The sequence below is a fragment of the Mchenga conophoros genome, linkage group LG1 (genome assembly GCF_057382185.1).
Source record: "Mchenga conophoros isolate Kocher_MC1m ecotype Shallow Benthic linkage group LG1, M_conophoros_male_GT1.1, whole genome shotgun sequence".
NCBI classification, from domain to species: Eukaryota; Metazoa; Chordata; class Actinopteri; order Cichliformes; family Cichlidae; genus Mchenga; species Mchenga conophoros.
Genome location: NC_140526.1, coordinates 21697569 through 21714048, shown reverse-complemented (window position 1 = coordinate 21714048; position 16480 = coordinate 21697569). Strand labels below are relative to the sequence as shown.

Sequence of the window (16480 nt, the reverse complement as noted above, 5' to 3'; positions counted from 1 at the left end):
AAGGAGTGAAACTGGAGGCTGCTGTTTGCTTGAAACACCATGACAGTGTTTTAACAACATCTGACTTTAGCAACATAGTTATGACTCTTCCATGTGTCCTACATGAGTTTCACTCTGTTAGAATTTGTCCCAACCGGAGACACATATAAGCACTCCTATATCTTGCTGTACGTCAAATATCCACACCCCACTGCTGTCCTCTTTTTCTCAACTTATCACCACAATCATAAGGCAGAACCCAAACGGAAGTATGTCTGAACATTTTATTTATTTTTCCTCTATGGACCACGCAGATATAAGCATACAACATATTAATTAGTGCCACATCACATGGGTGTCACAGTTTTAATGGGCAGTGGCTCAAGCAATCAATTCTAATTACAGAGCTTCATGCACAAAACTAGGTAGCTTCAGGGACGACACCCTGTGTCAGATTAACTTCAGGGAATTATTTCAGAATCAATTCAACAACTCACTACCAGCTACCATCTGCTGTTCAAAGCAGTGAGTAAACAAAAATCATGTTTTCAGGAATCACCCAGTCCTTTTGGCAAGCAGCTTTAATCAAAAATAATTCACATCTCATTTGCATATCTATTCACTATGTTAGGGAACATCACCTGAGATTACTGTAGAATGTCTGCCTGGATAAAATTTGACTTAAAAAAAAAAAGAGTCCACTCATTCAAGAAAAAGTGCAAACTACATTTACACATACACACTAAAACACAGAGCCTGTGCATGAAAACGGGGCCCCATTGTTGGCACTCATTCACTTCAAGATGCAAATGGGTGGATTTGAAATTCACCCTCTGTGTGTTATGCTTGGATACTTTAATGTTGTATCTATGCTGGGGATTATTCTCTCTGCAGCGGAAAAACCTGTGCTTGAATGGCAGTGCCCTCAAAGTAGCTCCTACTGCTTTCAATGGCCTCCAAACGAGATTAGACCCGTGGCTGCCCCCAGTCCCAATCCTCTGCATTCAGATGGAGCGTAACCAGCCTGTGTGACAGTTTTTCTGTTTTGACACTGAGAGGGTGCAGTCACTGCATATCGGACGTTTTGGAATTGAGAGGTCAGAACAGAAAGAAAGAAAATCCCTATTGCTCACTCTTTTTTTGTTTGTTGTTTTTTAAATAATATCCAGTAATCTGCACGAGTGTTTTCTCTCCTATTTATAAAGCAAATAACCTAAAAGAAAAGTGACAAATTAAAAAAAAAAAAAAAAAAAGACAAAAATTTATACCTAAACAGTTTACAACAACTAAAATGAAGACTTAGGGAAGAGAGAGATGTCAAGATAAAACATCAAAATCTTACCTAACCTTGTTGTTGCTGTAAGCTAAAAGTATCAGTGTTACACATCAGACTCATTCAGGCTCCACATTTGGCAGCAACTATAGAAATGCATGAGTCTTTATGTTAGCTGTTTGATGTTCTAAAACAATTGGCTATTTAATACAAATAATTTCTCCAGGAGTTTCTCCCCATGTGGGAGATTATCTCAGACGGAGTCTCTTTCTTTTGGCACACGGCAGTCCTGAAGCTGAAACTGAAGCTGAATCAGCTGCAGTGGTTTTCGGCCTCTTTGTACTATTTTCACAGTTATGTGACACTGTGTTTGCTGCTTAGTGTCCGGCCATCACAAAAAGGCTGCACCATTCCTAGTATTTACATTCACATTACTGTTAAATAAGAGATCTCAATTAAATAACAGAATGAAAAACAAAACAATAAATGTATGTCCAACACAGCCACAAAAGGCCAGGTTTGTTTTTGTTTTTCTCTCTCTTCATGTTTTATAATGGGATATGGCTCATTTTTTAGTTTTATTCTAAATGGTTTTCAGTCTTGGAGCTAGCTGGTGGTTTGCAGGGACCAGTTGTACTTTACTGGGGGTAGAAAGTCTCTGGTCGTCTGCCTTACTTGAGTTTGGGGGATTGTTTCTGTCCTGAACTGAGGTCCTTCTTGTCTGTAGGCCTACGCTGCTTTGCACTCGGCTGTGTGGAGAGTTTAACAAGAGCATGAGACTGCAGGCATAAGACTCATATTAATCTTACATAACATAATTAACTATGACACCCATATAAAAAAAACAGCTGCATGGCTACACCTTTATTAACATCTTCTAACATCTTTAAGAGGTGAATCTGGCACCATCTAGTGGTAGTTAAACATGAAAGCCAATATACAGAAATTTAGCTATAAAAAAACCTTCTTTTTTTTAAATCCAAACGGTAAATCAGTAGACATTTGTAAACTGACATTTTAGATTAGACATGTATGCTGCTGAAAATACACACTAAAGAAAACTTTAAATTAACCAAAAAACATAGGATGTAGGAGATTCAACAGACCTGTGTGGTTGCTGGCTGTGCTGGGGTGTCAGAGCTGTTTATTTGTTTGTCCTGCTGAAGACTGCCACTGCTTTCTTTAGTCTTTATTCCACCGTCCTATGATAACCACAGGGAAAACACGAAACATGGACTTCATGACCACACATAATGGCCTATAAAGAGGTAGTTTAAAGGAAAATTCAGGTTTGTCTTGTTTCATTTTAAACCTTTGACACACACACACACACACACACACACACACACACACACACACACACACACACACACACACAAACACACACACACACAAACACACACACACACACAAACACACACACACACACACACACACACACACTGAGACTCAATTTATGTGAATTATTAGCAGTATTAATTGCTAACAGGAATAAAAAGAAATCAAGACACTGACGACATTACAGTAACTTTTAAAACTGTGTATGAGTGCTTCTAAAATGTTTTTATATTTAAAAGAAAACTTTTAAGGAACCAGGGAAATTTTTTTGGGTGGGAAATCAGAGTAAAGCAAGCATGTGACAAACACATCACTCCAGCCATTATGATATAATACAGATGAAATCTAACAACTCTGTAACTCTGTTGTGCTGATCATAAACCTACAGCGATGACTCAAGATAAAACCCAATAATTGCCAAAAGGGGAAAGTGGGGTGTTTAATAGTGAGTGATACAAAACCTACATTAATCACATATAGCACTTAAGTAGATAATAAGAGACCTTAAGAAACACACATTTGGGGTCCTAAAACACATACATAGGCAAGTAATGTGAAAATGTTGAGAGAGCTGTGCTAAAGAGAAACACATTACCAGTTTAGTGGATGTGGAAGATATGTCAGAGCTGCTGTGTCTCATGCAGTTGCTGTTAGTTTCTGCTGAAAATGCCGGGTGGACCGGGACTGAGTCCAGGTTTGCCTCAGAAGTGATGAAGGGTGAAACTTCTGAAGTCTTATTTCCTGTTTTGGAAGTTTTTTTAGCAACATCTACATTAGGTAGATTCACATGCCTTTGGTTTATCACTGTCATCTGTTTCTTTATAGTCTATGCTAAATGAAAACAAATGCCTCACATTTAAATATTACATTACTAAGTCAATATCACTGCCTTGGCCTTATTTGGCAACTTTTCCAGATCCATTTATACTGTGACCTGCATGTCTGCTCAATTATATATCAGGAGAACTCAAATATAGTAATCAGCATATTAAACTACAGCTTATCAAATGATAGCAACAGTACTAATAAAGTGATCAAATCAAAATCAAAATGATCAAGTGATGACTTGGAAGATTTAATTTAATCTTCATTATTACTTTCTTCCTGCTCCAGGTACTGACGCATCATCTCCAGCACATTGGGTGGTACAACAGGCATAGTAGAGTCACCCTGTTTGACAAAGCGCACTATAAGAGCTCTTCATGCGACTTATCTGAAGTTCATGAATGCTGAAAGTGCCTTACTGTAATCCAGGGGTTCTCTAGTAGCTGATTAGCAGACATTCGGTATGCGGGGTCCACCTTCAGTAGGCAAGTCAAAAGATTTTTAGCTGTTGAGACAGACTCAAGACGATCAGTGAGTGTTCGTAATACCAACCTGCCCAGTAAAACTGCACATATGAAGCATTTGCGCTGCTACTTTATATTACCATAAGAATGTGATTAAGATCATGAAGTGTTACCTGCATCACTGACTGAGGCCCAGATGGGTTGAGAAAATTTGACTCCAGTGTTCATTATCTTCTTAAGTAGGTTTTTCCTTGTTTTGGAGACAAATGGAGGTTCTCCACACAGTCTACAGGGACACATACCTCAGACATGTGCACTCATGAATCGTGTACATGTATAAAAATAGTACGTGTGCGCCTACTTACAACATATACATAATGACTCCTATGCTCCACACGTCGCACCACTGGGTATAACCTCGACCGCTCATCATTTCAGGGGCTGGCAACAACACAAAAATGCACAAATGTATGACTTGGTCTGCATGAGCTACAGAAATTTGTGGTGGAAAACCACTTTGTTAAATGATGTTTTTTAGCACCAGCAGCGCTGCTGAGCCCCATTTCAATAAGTTAACACTATAATAATGTGTGTGTTATGTTTTGTCACCATATTTGCAAGGACACATACACATGCAAGCTGAGTGACACACAAGGTGAAAGTGCAAAACCACAGTTAGAGGTAGTAATGAGCCATAAAAGTTAGAGATGAATACATAAAGGTGGAGGAGGCTCATCTTTTGAATATATTATTATATATTTTTAATATATAATGATTTATATCTTTTGTAATGTATTTTAAATTATATGCTGGATCTACAAAACATCCTTTGTGCAACCATGAAACACTCCAGAGACATATTTATATGCTGAGAAAGTAACAAAATGACAGAAGGAATTTGCAGGCATATAGCCCAGCACATAATTGAACAATTATACCAAACAGGTGCTAATGAATCAAATCATTAACGTGGCTAAACCAAAACCATTAACTGTAACAGAAACAGCTGTGTAGGAAGGATTAAAGTGGCTGATACCCTGACATAATAAAAAGGTAAGGATTCTGAAACAGTGACAGTTCGAGCTAAAAATCTTTAACCGTGAAACAAAATGAGCCTCAGCAGGAAGACAGAAGGTGGTCAGCCTGCAATGCTTGGTCTCTCACAGGCCAACATTTTGTGGCAAACAGGTTTTTCTGGACGTGTAGTCCAAGATCATCTGTAGAACCACACAGAAACGGTTACGGTTCAAAACAAAGAGGCAAGCCAAGGAAATAGAGTGCAGCAAACAATTGATGCATTAAGTTAACATTACAATCTGAGGATTTTCCAGCATTGTCGTCATGGAAGACTTCCAGCCAAATAGCCAATCCTCTGATGTAAAGACAAAGCCAAGTTAACTCACGTATGCAGAAAAACACGAGATGTGGGGTACAGAAATGGAAGAGCAGGTGCTTTGGGACAAGTCATAACCTGAAATATTTGGCTCCAAGAGGAGGCGGTTTAGTCGTCTGAGTGTTAACAAGGACCTGAGAAGTCCTGGCATTAAACATCATCAAGAATAAATTTAATTTGTCCCAGACTGAGTACCTCAAACGTACAACCAAAGTTCTAAAGATAAAAATTCTCCTAATATCTTTGATAATAAAAGGAATGAAGGGACACAATCCCAGAAAACGCTGATCTTAGTATCACAGAGTAAGTCAAGGATTACCAAAGAGAAAGTGGCAGCTGAGGAAGCATAAATTCACTGAAAGACTGGCAATAACTTTATTCCAACTTTTACAAACAGTTAAAGTGAAAATCTGCCTGTAGAGTTTGTATCCCGTTAAGTTAAAAGATAAATATTACTTTTGAAAGCATGACCACTTTACTGGTTTTTTCACAAGGACTAATAGCTTTTACACTGCATTGTAGATATAAGTATATAATAGCATATTTAGTCATAACATTTAACAATATACTTTTTATATAAAAACAAAAACAGCATTTTACAGTCCATTTATGAATTTTGCAGTCTGTATTTAAACTTAAAAATGTCATAAAAATACTTTGGCGCCCTCAGTGGTAGAATCAAAAACAGGAGTGATCTCTGCTACTCTGTTCATCCGCACTGTCATCGTGTTGGTCAACTAGCATGCTGCAGAAGATCCAAATATCTTACCCATATAGATAAGGGTCCCACAGGCGTGTGTCATTATGTTTTCGATCCCGACACCACCTGTCTTCACCGATAATCCAAAGTCTGCCACCTAGGTGGAGAACAGCACTTAGGAAAAAGGTGTCACAAATAAACATGATTCAGTCATGCTGACAAAATCCATATTAGATTCTTTGTTAAAGGTGCTTCAGTAAGGAGCTAGGCAAGTAACATCAATACAAGCCGACACTATACAGAATTTTTCTAGGGGAAAAAAAAATCGCAATACTTGCAAAGTTTTAAAAAAAGAAACTACTCTGAAAAACAATTTATGCTCTGCTATGACAAAACTTTCTAACAACATGTACTATAAGTGTGTTAGTGTATGTGCAGCCAAAGACAAAGACAATCCTGGCCTTGTTTTAACTCATACACCAGGTATCTGCTTTGTCTGGCTCGCCATCAATACAAGCAACATGCTGTGCTCAGCATGTCATCTGTTTAAAGACGCAGTTTAGACTCCATTTGTAAAGGTGGACTATAAAGGAAGACCAGAGGGAGACTATCATAATGAGATAGTATTTAAAGCCTTTACTAACTATAGAGGAGACAGTGGGCGAGGAGAAGGCGCCTATTTGAGGCTTTTTCTCAGTGTGGCAGAGAATGGATAAGATGCATTTATGGAAAGCTCTCAGTTTGGTTCAACATTTTACCTTGACATCGATTTTGTCACCATCCTTATCAGGAGAATTTTTCACAAGAATGTTCTCAAGTTTCAAGTCCCTGTGTACAATATCTGTAGGATGTGAAGAAACAGGAAATTTTACACGGACATAAAAGCTTCAAATATTTTTATATATATTTACAGGATTAGGTGCTGCAATAAATATCTCAATCAATTTTTTTTTTAAATTAGAAGTAGACCAGTGGTTGCTTAATGATGAGACCAGTGATAACTATTTAACTTTTCATGAGTCATAGATAAAACATCAATCCCAACATAATTATTGTAATATTACCTGTGCAAAAGGCAAAAACAAAAATGTGGCTGCATTTTGGAGGTTACCTGCATTTTCTAAGTAGTTAATGCTAGTAAAGCAGGGGGCAAATGTCCCCAAAGGGAGTTATAAATACTAACTTAACTAAGCAGATTCATGGGTTGGGCCAGTGGAACATGACAAAACCTTTATGTTAATATTTTGACTTCTTGTGTTGAATTATAAGCCAAGAATTGAAGAAGCGAACAAGAGAAAAATACATATGTAGCCTTTCATCAAGGTATAACTTTATGGTCAGTCACTAGAATAAATTACATGTTCCATACATGCTAACACAGTTATGTTTTTCCTGCTTACAGCAGACCAGGCTGAAGGGCCTTGTTAACTTAGCACAGAGAGGGAAGGCAGGAGGAAAAATACAATTTGCCCTGGGCAGTCCTATTCAGTGCACTATTTGAAGCAACCAATTATACAATGCAACAGTGCTGATGGTGTGTGAAAGGTAAGTTAGAACAAATGATGTGCCCAAAACAAACACCTGAAAATGTTTTTTTTTCTTTTGTCTATTTAACATTTTTTTGGTATGGTAATTATTTTTCTTTAAAGTGCTTTCTGTCACCTGAACTCTCAATTTCTTTTTTCAGTTACGTAACAATTATACACACACTAAAACAGAAGTACCAGTTGTTAAATACACTACTTAGTTCTGCTTTTTTTCTAGTTACTTAATGAAATACTAGTGCAAAGAAATTAATTTCGAACTATAAACTACACAATATAAGGTTTGGTGCATTTAATTCCATTAAGGAATAAGAACAATAAGGAACAATACAGTTCACAGATCCACACAGCAAGCAACTACCAGTGATGCGGGAACCAGAGACCACTGCTGAGGTGAAGTGGGCAGCTTATTTGTTAAAATTTTCTCAGCTTCAAAGCGAGTGATTGAGGAGACTACCAATAAGACAGAAGCATACCACTGACTGACATATGAGGGGTAATTCATTCGAGGCAGGCAGTGGGCAATTACTTTTTCCAAGGGGCAACATGAGAAACTGGGACAGTTTTGGACAGTCGCACCAATAAGATAAGATAAGATAAGATAAGATAAGATAAGATAGGATAAGATAAGATAAGATAACCTTTATTAGTCCCACACGTGGGAAATTTGTTTTGTCACAGCAGGAAGTGGACAGTGCAAAAGTTATGAGGCAAAAATTAGAATACAATAAGAATAAATACAGTACACAACTGTACAGAATAGAATAAAATACTATATACAGTAGAATAAAATAAAATAAATATACAATAAGATAAAAATAGAATACAAATACAAATACTATATACAACTGAGTAAAAATACAACGATGACAGAAAGGATTATTGCACTTAGTATTATTGCATATGTATGGATGTGTGTGCTTGATCAGTTAAAGTCTTTATTATGGAGTCTGACAGCAGTGGGGAGGAAAGACCTGCGAAATCTCTCCGTTAGATGAACTAAACTCTGCTCAATATTAACTTTATATCTTCAGAAGCTTATTGGCGTGGCCCACCCCAACAGTCCCAGTTTCTCATGTGGCCCATGGGGAGCAATAATTGCCCACCCCTGCACTAGAGTGTTTCCTAGACAATCAGAGCCTGGTATGTCCGCTAGCGACAAGCGAATCACTTCCTGTGTGGACGCCCCTTAATGTGCCGATGGTACATTAAGGGGCGTCAGAAAAAATGTGATCTACAAATTTAAGCCAAGTTATGCAACTTGTCATTTGACAAAGAAAGGTTTCTGGAGAGCTCATTCTCATTACTATCATTAATAAAAATGAAGCCGAAGAACACCACCACAAAAGGACTTTCCATGTGAAAAACTCCTGTTAATTAGTATTGTTCCCTAGTTTGTTCTACATTAGTCATTAGCCACATGAAATGATGCCTCATTACCAAGAACTGTCCTAAATTACCTCTAACCTCAGATTTTACCAAAGGGGAAACAGCATTTCCAAATAAATGGTTTAATTAAAATGTTTATTTCCTGGCAGCTGGGCATTACTGCCATTTTATCAAAATAAGACACCTTGCTACAGTGACTGAAAGCCCTAATGGCAAGGAATATCACATCATTGAGGGCAAAAACAATTTGAATACAATAATGGCATTATAGCACCAGTATAAATTAACTGAAGCACAATTCATTCAAAACACAGGCTGAACTACATTTTTGACAGTATAATTAGCATAGATTAGATCAATCTAGAAAATGACGTTACCTCTTTTATGAAGGTGCACAACAGCATCAGCTAAACTACAGATTATATCCCTCGTCTCGTCCTCTGTGAAGAACTTTTTCCGCTGCAACAGCTCCCTCAGATCACCCCCTTTGCACAGCTCAGTAACCAAATAAATCATCTAGAAACGAGAAGATAAATGCATCTTACTATACAGTCAATTTGTGTGTTCATCAGTAATATTTATGCAGAGCGGCATGCAGCAATAGACACAGTGATATGTTACATGCATTACATTCACCCACTCACTTAATTATGCTAATTTTGAGTTTGTGATTTAAAGGATAGCAACGCTTACCGTGGTCGAGCGGTAGACTGCCTCAAGATGTATTATGTGCGCATGATTCATTTGTTTGAGAAGGTTTATTTCGTTATCCACCATTTCTACTTTCGAACTTCCTGCCTAATGCAACAGAAAGTCAAATCACAGCTGGATTTGTTACCCTCCAAATATAAACTTCCCTTATTAGTGCAACTTTTTAAACACATTAAAAAACAGGCTTCCTCGAGGGATGCCAAACACACTCACCGGTGGTCTGCAAAACGTCTTAATGGCCCATTTTGTCTGTGTCTCTATGTGGGTGGCTTCATAAACAACTCCAAAGGCACCTTGACCCAATTTATTTTCAAATTTATAAATTTCCTATGGGCACAAAAATACTAGAAAACATTAATACATTTGTAATATCCATCTGTTCACCGTCAGTCATATACAGCAGAGGATTTCCCCCGAGCAGGTGTTGAAGACCTCAGGATCATTTCACTGTTGTTTTTCAAAAACATTATGTCCTAACTTAAGACCTGAATTGCAAAGTTGTGAAGCCCTCTGAAGGAAAAAAAAAACACACCAGTCTCTGGAGCCGCAGAATATAGTATTTTTAATCAAGTTACAAATGATTAAGTTGCTGCTGCAGTTCGCTCAATCTCAGGTCTAATTAACTTGATTGTTATCTGTGTGCACGCAAGACTGAGCACTGGCTGCTTTGGATTTAGAAAAGTGAGCAGTGAAATTAACCAATGAAGGAGGCTATACAGCAGCAAAGTGGAGTTTGGTTTTCTAATGCTGCACATAGTGTGTAAAACAGACGTCATCAAAGACTAGGTTTTACTTTGTCAGTGGGATCGTGTTACAGGATCAACATACCCTGATGTCTCCATCATTTTTCAGCCGCATATCTAGCACATTCCTCTCCGACGTGCATCTACTGGTCCGCACAGACTTCAGGTTCATATCTAGTCCACTAACATCTCCTTTTGTCATCTACAGAAGGAAGGAGAAGGCAGTCATAATCTTTCTTGAATTGGCATGCGTATAAAAAAAATTCATTCTTAACTGACGAGCAGCTGTAATCCTTTGGCTAATCAATTTTTTTAAAATACTAAAATCTGTCAAATTTGTCAAATATTGGTATTACAGCAGGTTTTTCTAAAACAAATAAAAAAAGCAAAGTGATTTTTATATTGTTTTATCTTAAAATCCCAACATCATAACAAGATTATTTTTCATCTTCTAGTCAGTCAAGAAAAGTAATAGCTTTCCTTCATGATCCAGTTTGCCATCATTCCTAATCATTACAGCCCAATCAATCCTTGGCAACCATGTTTCTAAACCCTAAGGCATTACATGTGTCGTGGTAAGAAGGCTTAAAAATAAGGAAATGCTGAGAGACACATAAATATTCTCCAACGCAAGAAATTATCACTGCTAGTTTCAAGCAAGTGTCAACGATTACGTTTATTTTTTAAGCTTCAGCTACTAATGCTGTAGACATTTTTAAAAGTTTCCTAATGACTTTAATTCCAAAAGTCTGGTGTTCAAATAGTGTACAGAATTACTAAAACTTTACTTCTCCCAGTCTAAGTTGTCGCCTTTTTTTCTGGTTTATGGTTTATGACCAAAACTCTTGTCTCTGTCTGAGCCCATATTCACTTTAAGCACAATTTACCCAGCTTGAAAAACAGTCTCTAAAGCCAAATTAAATGTAAAGCAATTATCAAGTGATGACTGGGAGCGATGAAGTGGATCCACCACACGCACAGCAATTAATTATTAACAAGGAAGTGGTGTCTTTAACCTCTTCACTCTGATGCATTATTTTAGCCCTGACAGGGCTCTCATAACAGGCCTGTCTCTCCCATTTTCTCCTGTCTATTTTCCAATCAAAATGATTGTGACAGCCTCTGGAAATTCCAGTCACCTCAATCATAGCTCATTTGTGGAGACAGCAGCATGTGATGAGTGTATCACTGAGGACTTGAGGAGACTGGAGGAGGGTCTCAGCTCCTCAGGTATCTCCCAGACAGAGGTGACTGGTCCTTGGCCCCAGATCTCTGATGCAAAGGAAATAGGATATCAAGTTCATGTTCAGGTTAGGGTGAGAGGTCTGACCTTAAAAGGGTCACAGACACAGGTCTTGAATTGCTTTAAGCCTTGTGTGCCTATCTAGAATATCTATACCTGTGATTCTAACAATTCAATTGAAATGCATGACTTACTTAAATCTGTTTGTTTTTTTAAACTTAAAGTCAAAAACAATTCAACAATACAAACCCAAACTAAGGGCCTTAAAGGAGCAAAGAAAAGAACCGAAGAGAATTAAAGTAAAGACAAGCACTGTACCGCCACCTCTCCCATCAAGATTTTTTTTAAATGTAAAACATAAATGCATCTGACAAAAGCTACAAATTGCCTCCATTGAGGAAATTCACTGAGAGGTTGTGCTCTTTAGTGAAACAGCCACTGACAACACTGAAGAATTGCTAATGGAGTGGCAAAGACATGGTCATTTAGTGGCTTGCAAAGCATGGCCACTTGTGTTTGTTGCATGACCAAATTGCTGGAAATACAATTGGGATTTGAACCACTCTGCAGTGGTGGGGAAGAAGTGTGCCCCTGTGCCACCTGTGTACCTAAAATGTTTTCCATTAAGGCTACGTCTTCCTTCCAGCTACCCCTACATCAGTACTTACAAAATGCGAAATTTTGAAACCTCCCTGAAGGCTAGACTCCTTATTTTCCTTTTCTTGACTTGATTAAGAAAGTGCTGGAGTACCACCAAAATCTATGTATGGATCTTCTTTCCAATCTCTATAGCACTGACCCAAGAAAATACACATAATTATTAACTAGAGCCAGTGAGGAAGGAATTGCAGTGATGGCACAAATAACAAGTCTGTTTTCAACCACAGACACACTGACGGGTGAGCAAACATCAGTACACCCTTTTATATTGAATTTGGTCTCATCTCCAGGTTCAGGAGGTAGTAATTAGAGCCCCAGGTCAAGCCCCTACCAGTCCCACCTCTCCATCATTCTGTCAGACAGCAATTTCAGCTTATTTACATAACTAACTAAATATACAAATGTTTTCCAAATATAAGCATGCTATAACAAGCAAAGAGAAAAGACACATAAGGGTTCATTTAAAACCTTTTCCTACTTTTCTCTACTTAAAACAGCTCTTCTTTCATTTATTCATGATCATGTACATGTAGTTTTTCTAACCCATCAGTGTCAATCATATGAAGCAAGGACTCTGCTGAACATAAAAAGCAAGAATAGCCCCTTGCTGTGGGAAATGATATACATAATGATTTTTGTGATCTTATAGACTAAACAACAGATTTAGTTATCTATTAACTGTAGTCAGCCAATACTAGAAATAGTTGGTATAGATTAGCTGTAGCATACTAAAGGTTGATGAGATTGCATGTAAGTGAAAAATGTTGGTAAGCACACAGAAAAACACTTAGCCCTCTCTGTTTGCCCAGACCAATAACATGTTACACATTTCAATTATTGTTTGAGGCCTTTAGAAGTTCATGTTTCTTTAATTGCATAAACTGTAGGAATAAGTTGGACTCAAGCTCTGCGGGACTGCCTCTAGCTGTAACGAGCAGCTGCTTAAATATCGCCTGAAAATCAAACAAAAACAAAATCTTCCTAACTGCAATTAAAATGTACACTGCCATCCGTTTTGCTCGGGCCCCAATATTACATTTTACTCATGTGAAACTTAATCATTTATTGACAGCTTGGCTTTGATGACAAATGATAAACTTCACAGTCCTAATGAAGCGTGGAATTACATTACCTGATGAGGCAAGAAATTGCATGTTTAGAATGCGAATATCCCATCTACTAAGTTATGGAGTGAATCCTAATATTATGCAGAGATAATCAAAGCTTCTGGTCTAAATGCACTACACCAACAACATTAAGCCATTAAAGCACACACCAGACTAACTAAAGAGCAGTAAAATTACACTGTACCTGGCAGCTGATGGACAACAAGACTGACAAATAAAATGGAGGTGCAACTAAGTTGCTGCTCCCTCACTGCAAACAAGAAATGCATGCAGCTTTCCTATAAACAAATCATTTTAAAGCCGCCCCCCCCCCCTCAAAAAAAAATCCTGCTGTGTTCAATGGTCATGTTTGATAAGTGTCTATTGGCAAGAAAACACGCTTTGCCAAAAGGAAGCAAAAGATCAAATTCTGCCATTTGCTCAGGGCTCTCCACATGTTGCTAGGAGATAAGGGCCAACAAATTCAAATTTTCTCATTGGTTTAATCCTGGTTAAAGCTAATCTCTGCCCTTGCTGGGTTCAGCCTTGGGAAGCTAGGGTGGCAGACGTGTAGGAAAATGTAGGCCAGTGCAGAAACAAGAACACCTCAAATTTACATCGATGAGAAGCCGGAGAAAAGTCACATTCATATTGGAATACACAAATGGCCCCACCTGTCAAATACTAATGTCATAACAGCTTCTACAGTATTCATCTGTTTTTAAAAAAAAAAAGAAGCAGTGGGCCTCTTTATGGCCAAATAAAGTTTTAGGACACTTAAAACTACTCCCTTTTACACAGACTGTTTCACATAAGTCAATATGACAACAATAGTACACAAGTGTTATTAATCACATCATTTAAAGCTTTTCTTATTAGTAGCATCTATGTTTCATGTCACCTGCTAAAAAAGTGCTAGCATTTAAATTGTTGTTTGACCGATTAGAATTCAGCAGGTCATTTACATGGATAATGCCGAGTAGAAACTGCGAAGTGACTTTATATATCCAGCTAAAAAAAGAAGTCTTTTTTAAAGAGAGATCTGACCAAAAGGGCAGCAGAAATTTCAACAAATATAACATAAAAGTTCTATAAAGATATTTTAAGCAGCCCTTGATACTTACAAAACATGGCATTTCGTTATTTTATATGGAACCCATTCATAAATGCTGTTTACTACTACTAATTACCAATATAAGCAGACATTAGACATTTAAAAAAAACACACAGAAACGTCTGTAATCACTTTTTGGCACACAATACTATTTCATGTCAAAATGGCTGCAGTTAAAAGGGAATGCCGGGTGGTTTAAAATAAGAGGACAATGTTAAGAGCCAAGAAACATAGTCACTATAACCGCATGAAACACGCATTCAACATCGACTACTCTAAAGTATTGAATAACCGGGTCATTAAAATGAATGTTAAATTATTGTCCTGCTCGGTGTGTAACCTCTGTCATTATACTGCCAGTTAATCTAACACAGAGCCTCAATCCTAACACTTGACGCTTGTAACCAAATGTGCTAGTTAGATAATAACGATAGCTAGTTGAAATCTACAATAATTATATAATTATATATATAATTATAGAATTATATATATAATTATATTATATAATTATAATAATAATAATAACTGTGATATCCCAGAAACGGCAGGGAGACATTCGGTATCTAGTAATGTAAAAAATCAGCTACTCCTCGCATAAAAACAGCGCAGAAAGCTTTAAAAAAAGTGACTTTTTTAATAAGGTAACGTCTCCCACGGTTACACGTTGTCATGGCAACGAAACGTGAGGTTGCAAAAACGTTTCCTCTTGAGAAGACAGCGTTAAATAAAGGTGACCCCACTCATACACGCACGGCTGTACAGTGTGTACAGTGTTGCGGCTGTAAAATTCACCAAAAGTTTCTTACCTGTTGGAATGAGACATTTTTCATTCAGCAGGTTGTGCTTCACGCGAAAACTTTTTTTTTTTTTTGGCGAACGACTACGGGAAGCCAAGAGGGACAGAAAGGGAGTTAAAACTCCACTGAGTCAATAGCGAATGCTTCAGGGGCTAGTAGTAGTATTTTTTTTTTTTACCTGATGCTTAAAGGAACCCTATTAATAATGAACCTGACAGAACAAAAGAACAATTCATACCCGGATATTTAAGCATAAGGAGACATGTTTTTTCTTTGCGGCATCTTGAATTTTTCTTGGTTCTTAGTCTCCATCTAGTGGACACATGGAGAGCTTGTCTGGTGAGTTTGAGTTTTAGATTCATTTTGGAATAATTATTCAGGGATGGGCAATTAATGTTTCCCAGGATGCCTGGAACTGGAACTGGTTATAGAGGGCCGCACCAATAGGCTTATAAAGAAATAAAATTGAGCAGAACTGAGTTTGGTGTATTGGTGTGGCCCCTTGGGAAAATGATCTCACATTATGTTTATCATTTTAGATAAGTAAGAAAACATTTATATTAATTATTGTTTAGAGTAAGATCCTAAAAGACACAAGTGGTGAGTAAAGCAAACTTTAGACAGACTTCTTTTTCTTAAACTCTGAGACTTGTTAACTCAGTCAGATGTTAACACGAGCACAACAACCTGACACTAGTGCAGCCTTGCAACCACAATGTGGTTTCTACACTAATATATAGAGCCAGAGTTCCTGTCACATCAGAAAAAAAAGAAAGATCTACTCCAAACTCAGAGCTACAGTCATGTTTTATTTTTTGACATTTCCTTTGGTGTCTGTTGATTTTCATTTGACTCTTTTAAATGTTATTTGAAGGTTGTTTGTTTGTGTTAATTTCCTTTTACACTGAAATCACAAATGGCTTCGTGAGACTCATAATTTGTAGTTGTGCTGGATCCAGGTTCACCCATTTTATCTTGCATTTAGAAATATAAGAATGTTGATGTAATGCAGCTATTTTCTACCCACAGAAATCATGTATTTGAGAGGATATCGCTACAAGAAGTTAGAAAATAATAGTGTGTATACCCCTAACATCCAGCTGTAATACAAATCAAGATAGGGAATCATAGTTCTATCACATACTGTTCCTGTTTGGAAATAATAATTAAAAATGTAAATTTTACTGAATTTTAACAAACT

At 37.4% G+C, this 16480-nt stretch overlaps 1 protein-coding gene across 1 annotated transcript; it reads right to left on the bottom strand.

Moving 5' to 3' along the window:
- Nucleotides 1-258: 258 nt before the first annotated feature.
- Nucleotides 259-15434, bottom strand: stk33 (serine/threonine kinase 33). The gene is made up of 15 exons (XM_085269835.1): nucleotides 15289-15434; nucleotides 11499-11631; nucleotides 10445-10561; nucleotides 9830-9943; nucleotides 9599-9703; nucleotides 9283-9421; nucleotides 6731-6813; nucleotides 6042-6129; nucleotides 4245-4320; nucleotides 4053-4165; nucleotides 3835-3920; nucleotides 3688-3760; nucleotides 3186-3331; nucleotides 2359-2454; nucleotides 259-2001 (listed from the first exon to the last, which is right to left on the bottom strand). The coding sequence occupies exons 2-15, from the start codon at nucleotides 11505-11507 to the stop codon at nucleotides 1924-1926; spliced, it is 1323 nt and encodes a 440-aa protein (XP_085125961.1). The 5' UTR covers nucleotides 11508-11631; nucleotides 15289-15434; the 3' UTR covers nucleotides 259-1923.
- Between the last annotated feature and the right edge of the window lie 1046 nt (nucleotides 15435-16480).

Bases quoted from the DNA above. Each gene is read 5' to 3' on its own strand.
- stk33 (XM_085269835.1), bottom strand. The intron at 6,130-6,730 runs GTAAAATGTTGA...TTCTCCACCTAG, and splicing joins GTGACAAAATCGATGTCAAG to GTGGCAGACTTTGGATTATC. The intron at 4,321-6,041 runs GTAAGATATTTG...TGTTGTTGCCAG, and splicing joins TGGGACCCTTATCTATATGG to CCCCTGAAATGATGAGCGGT.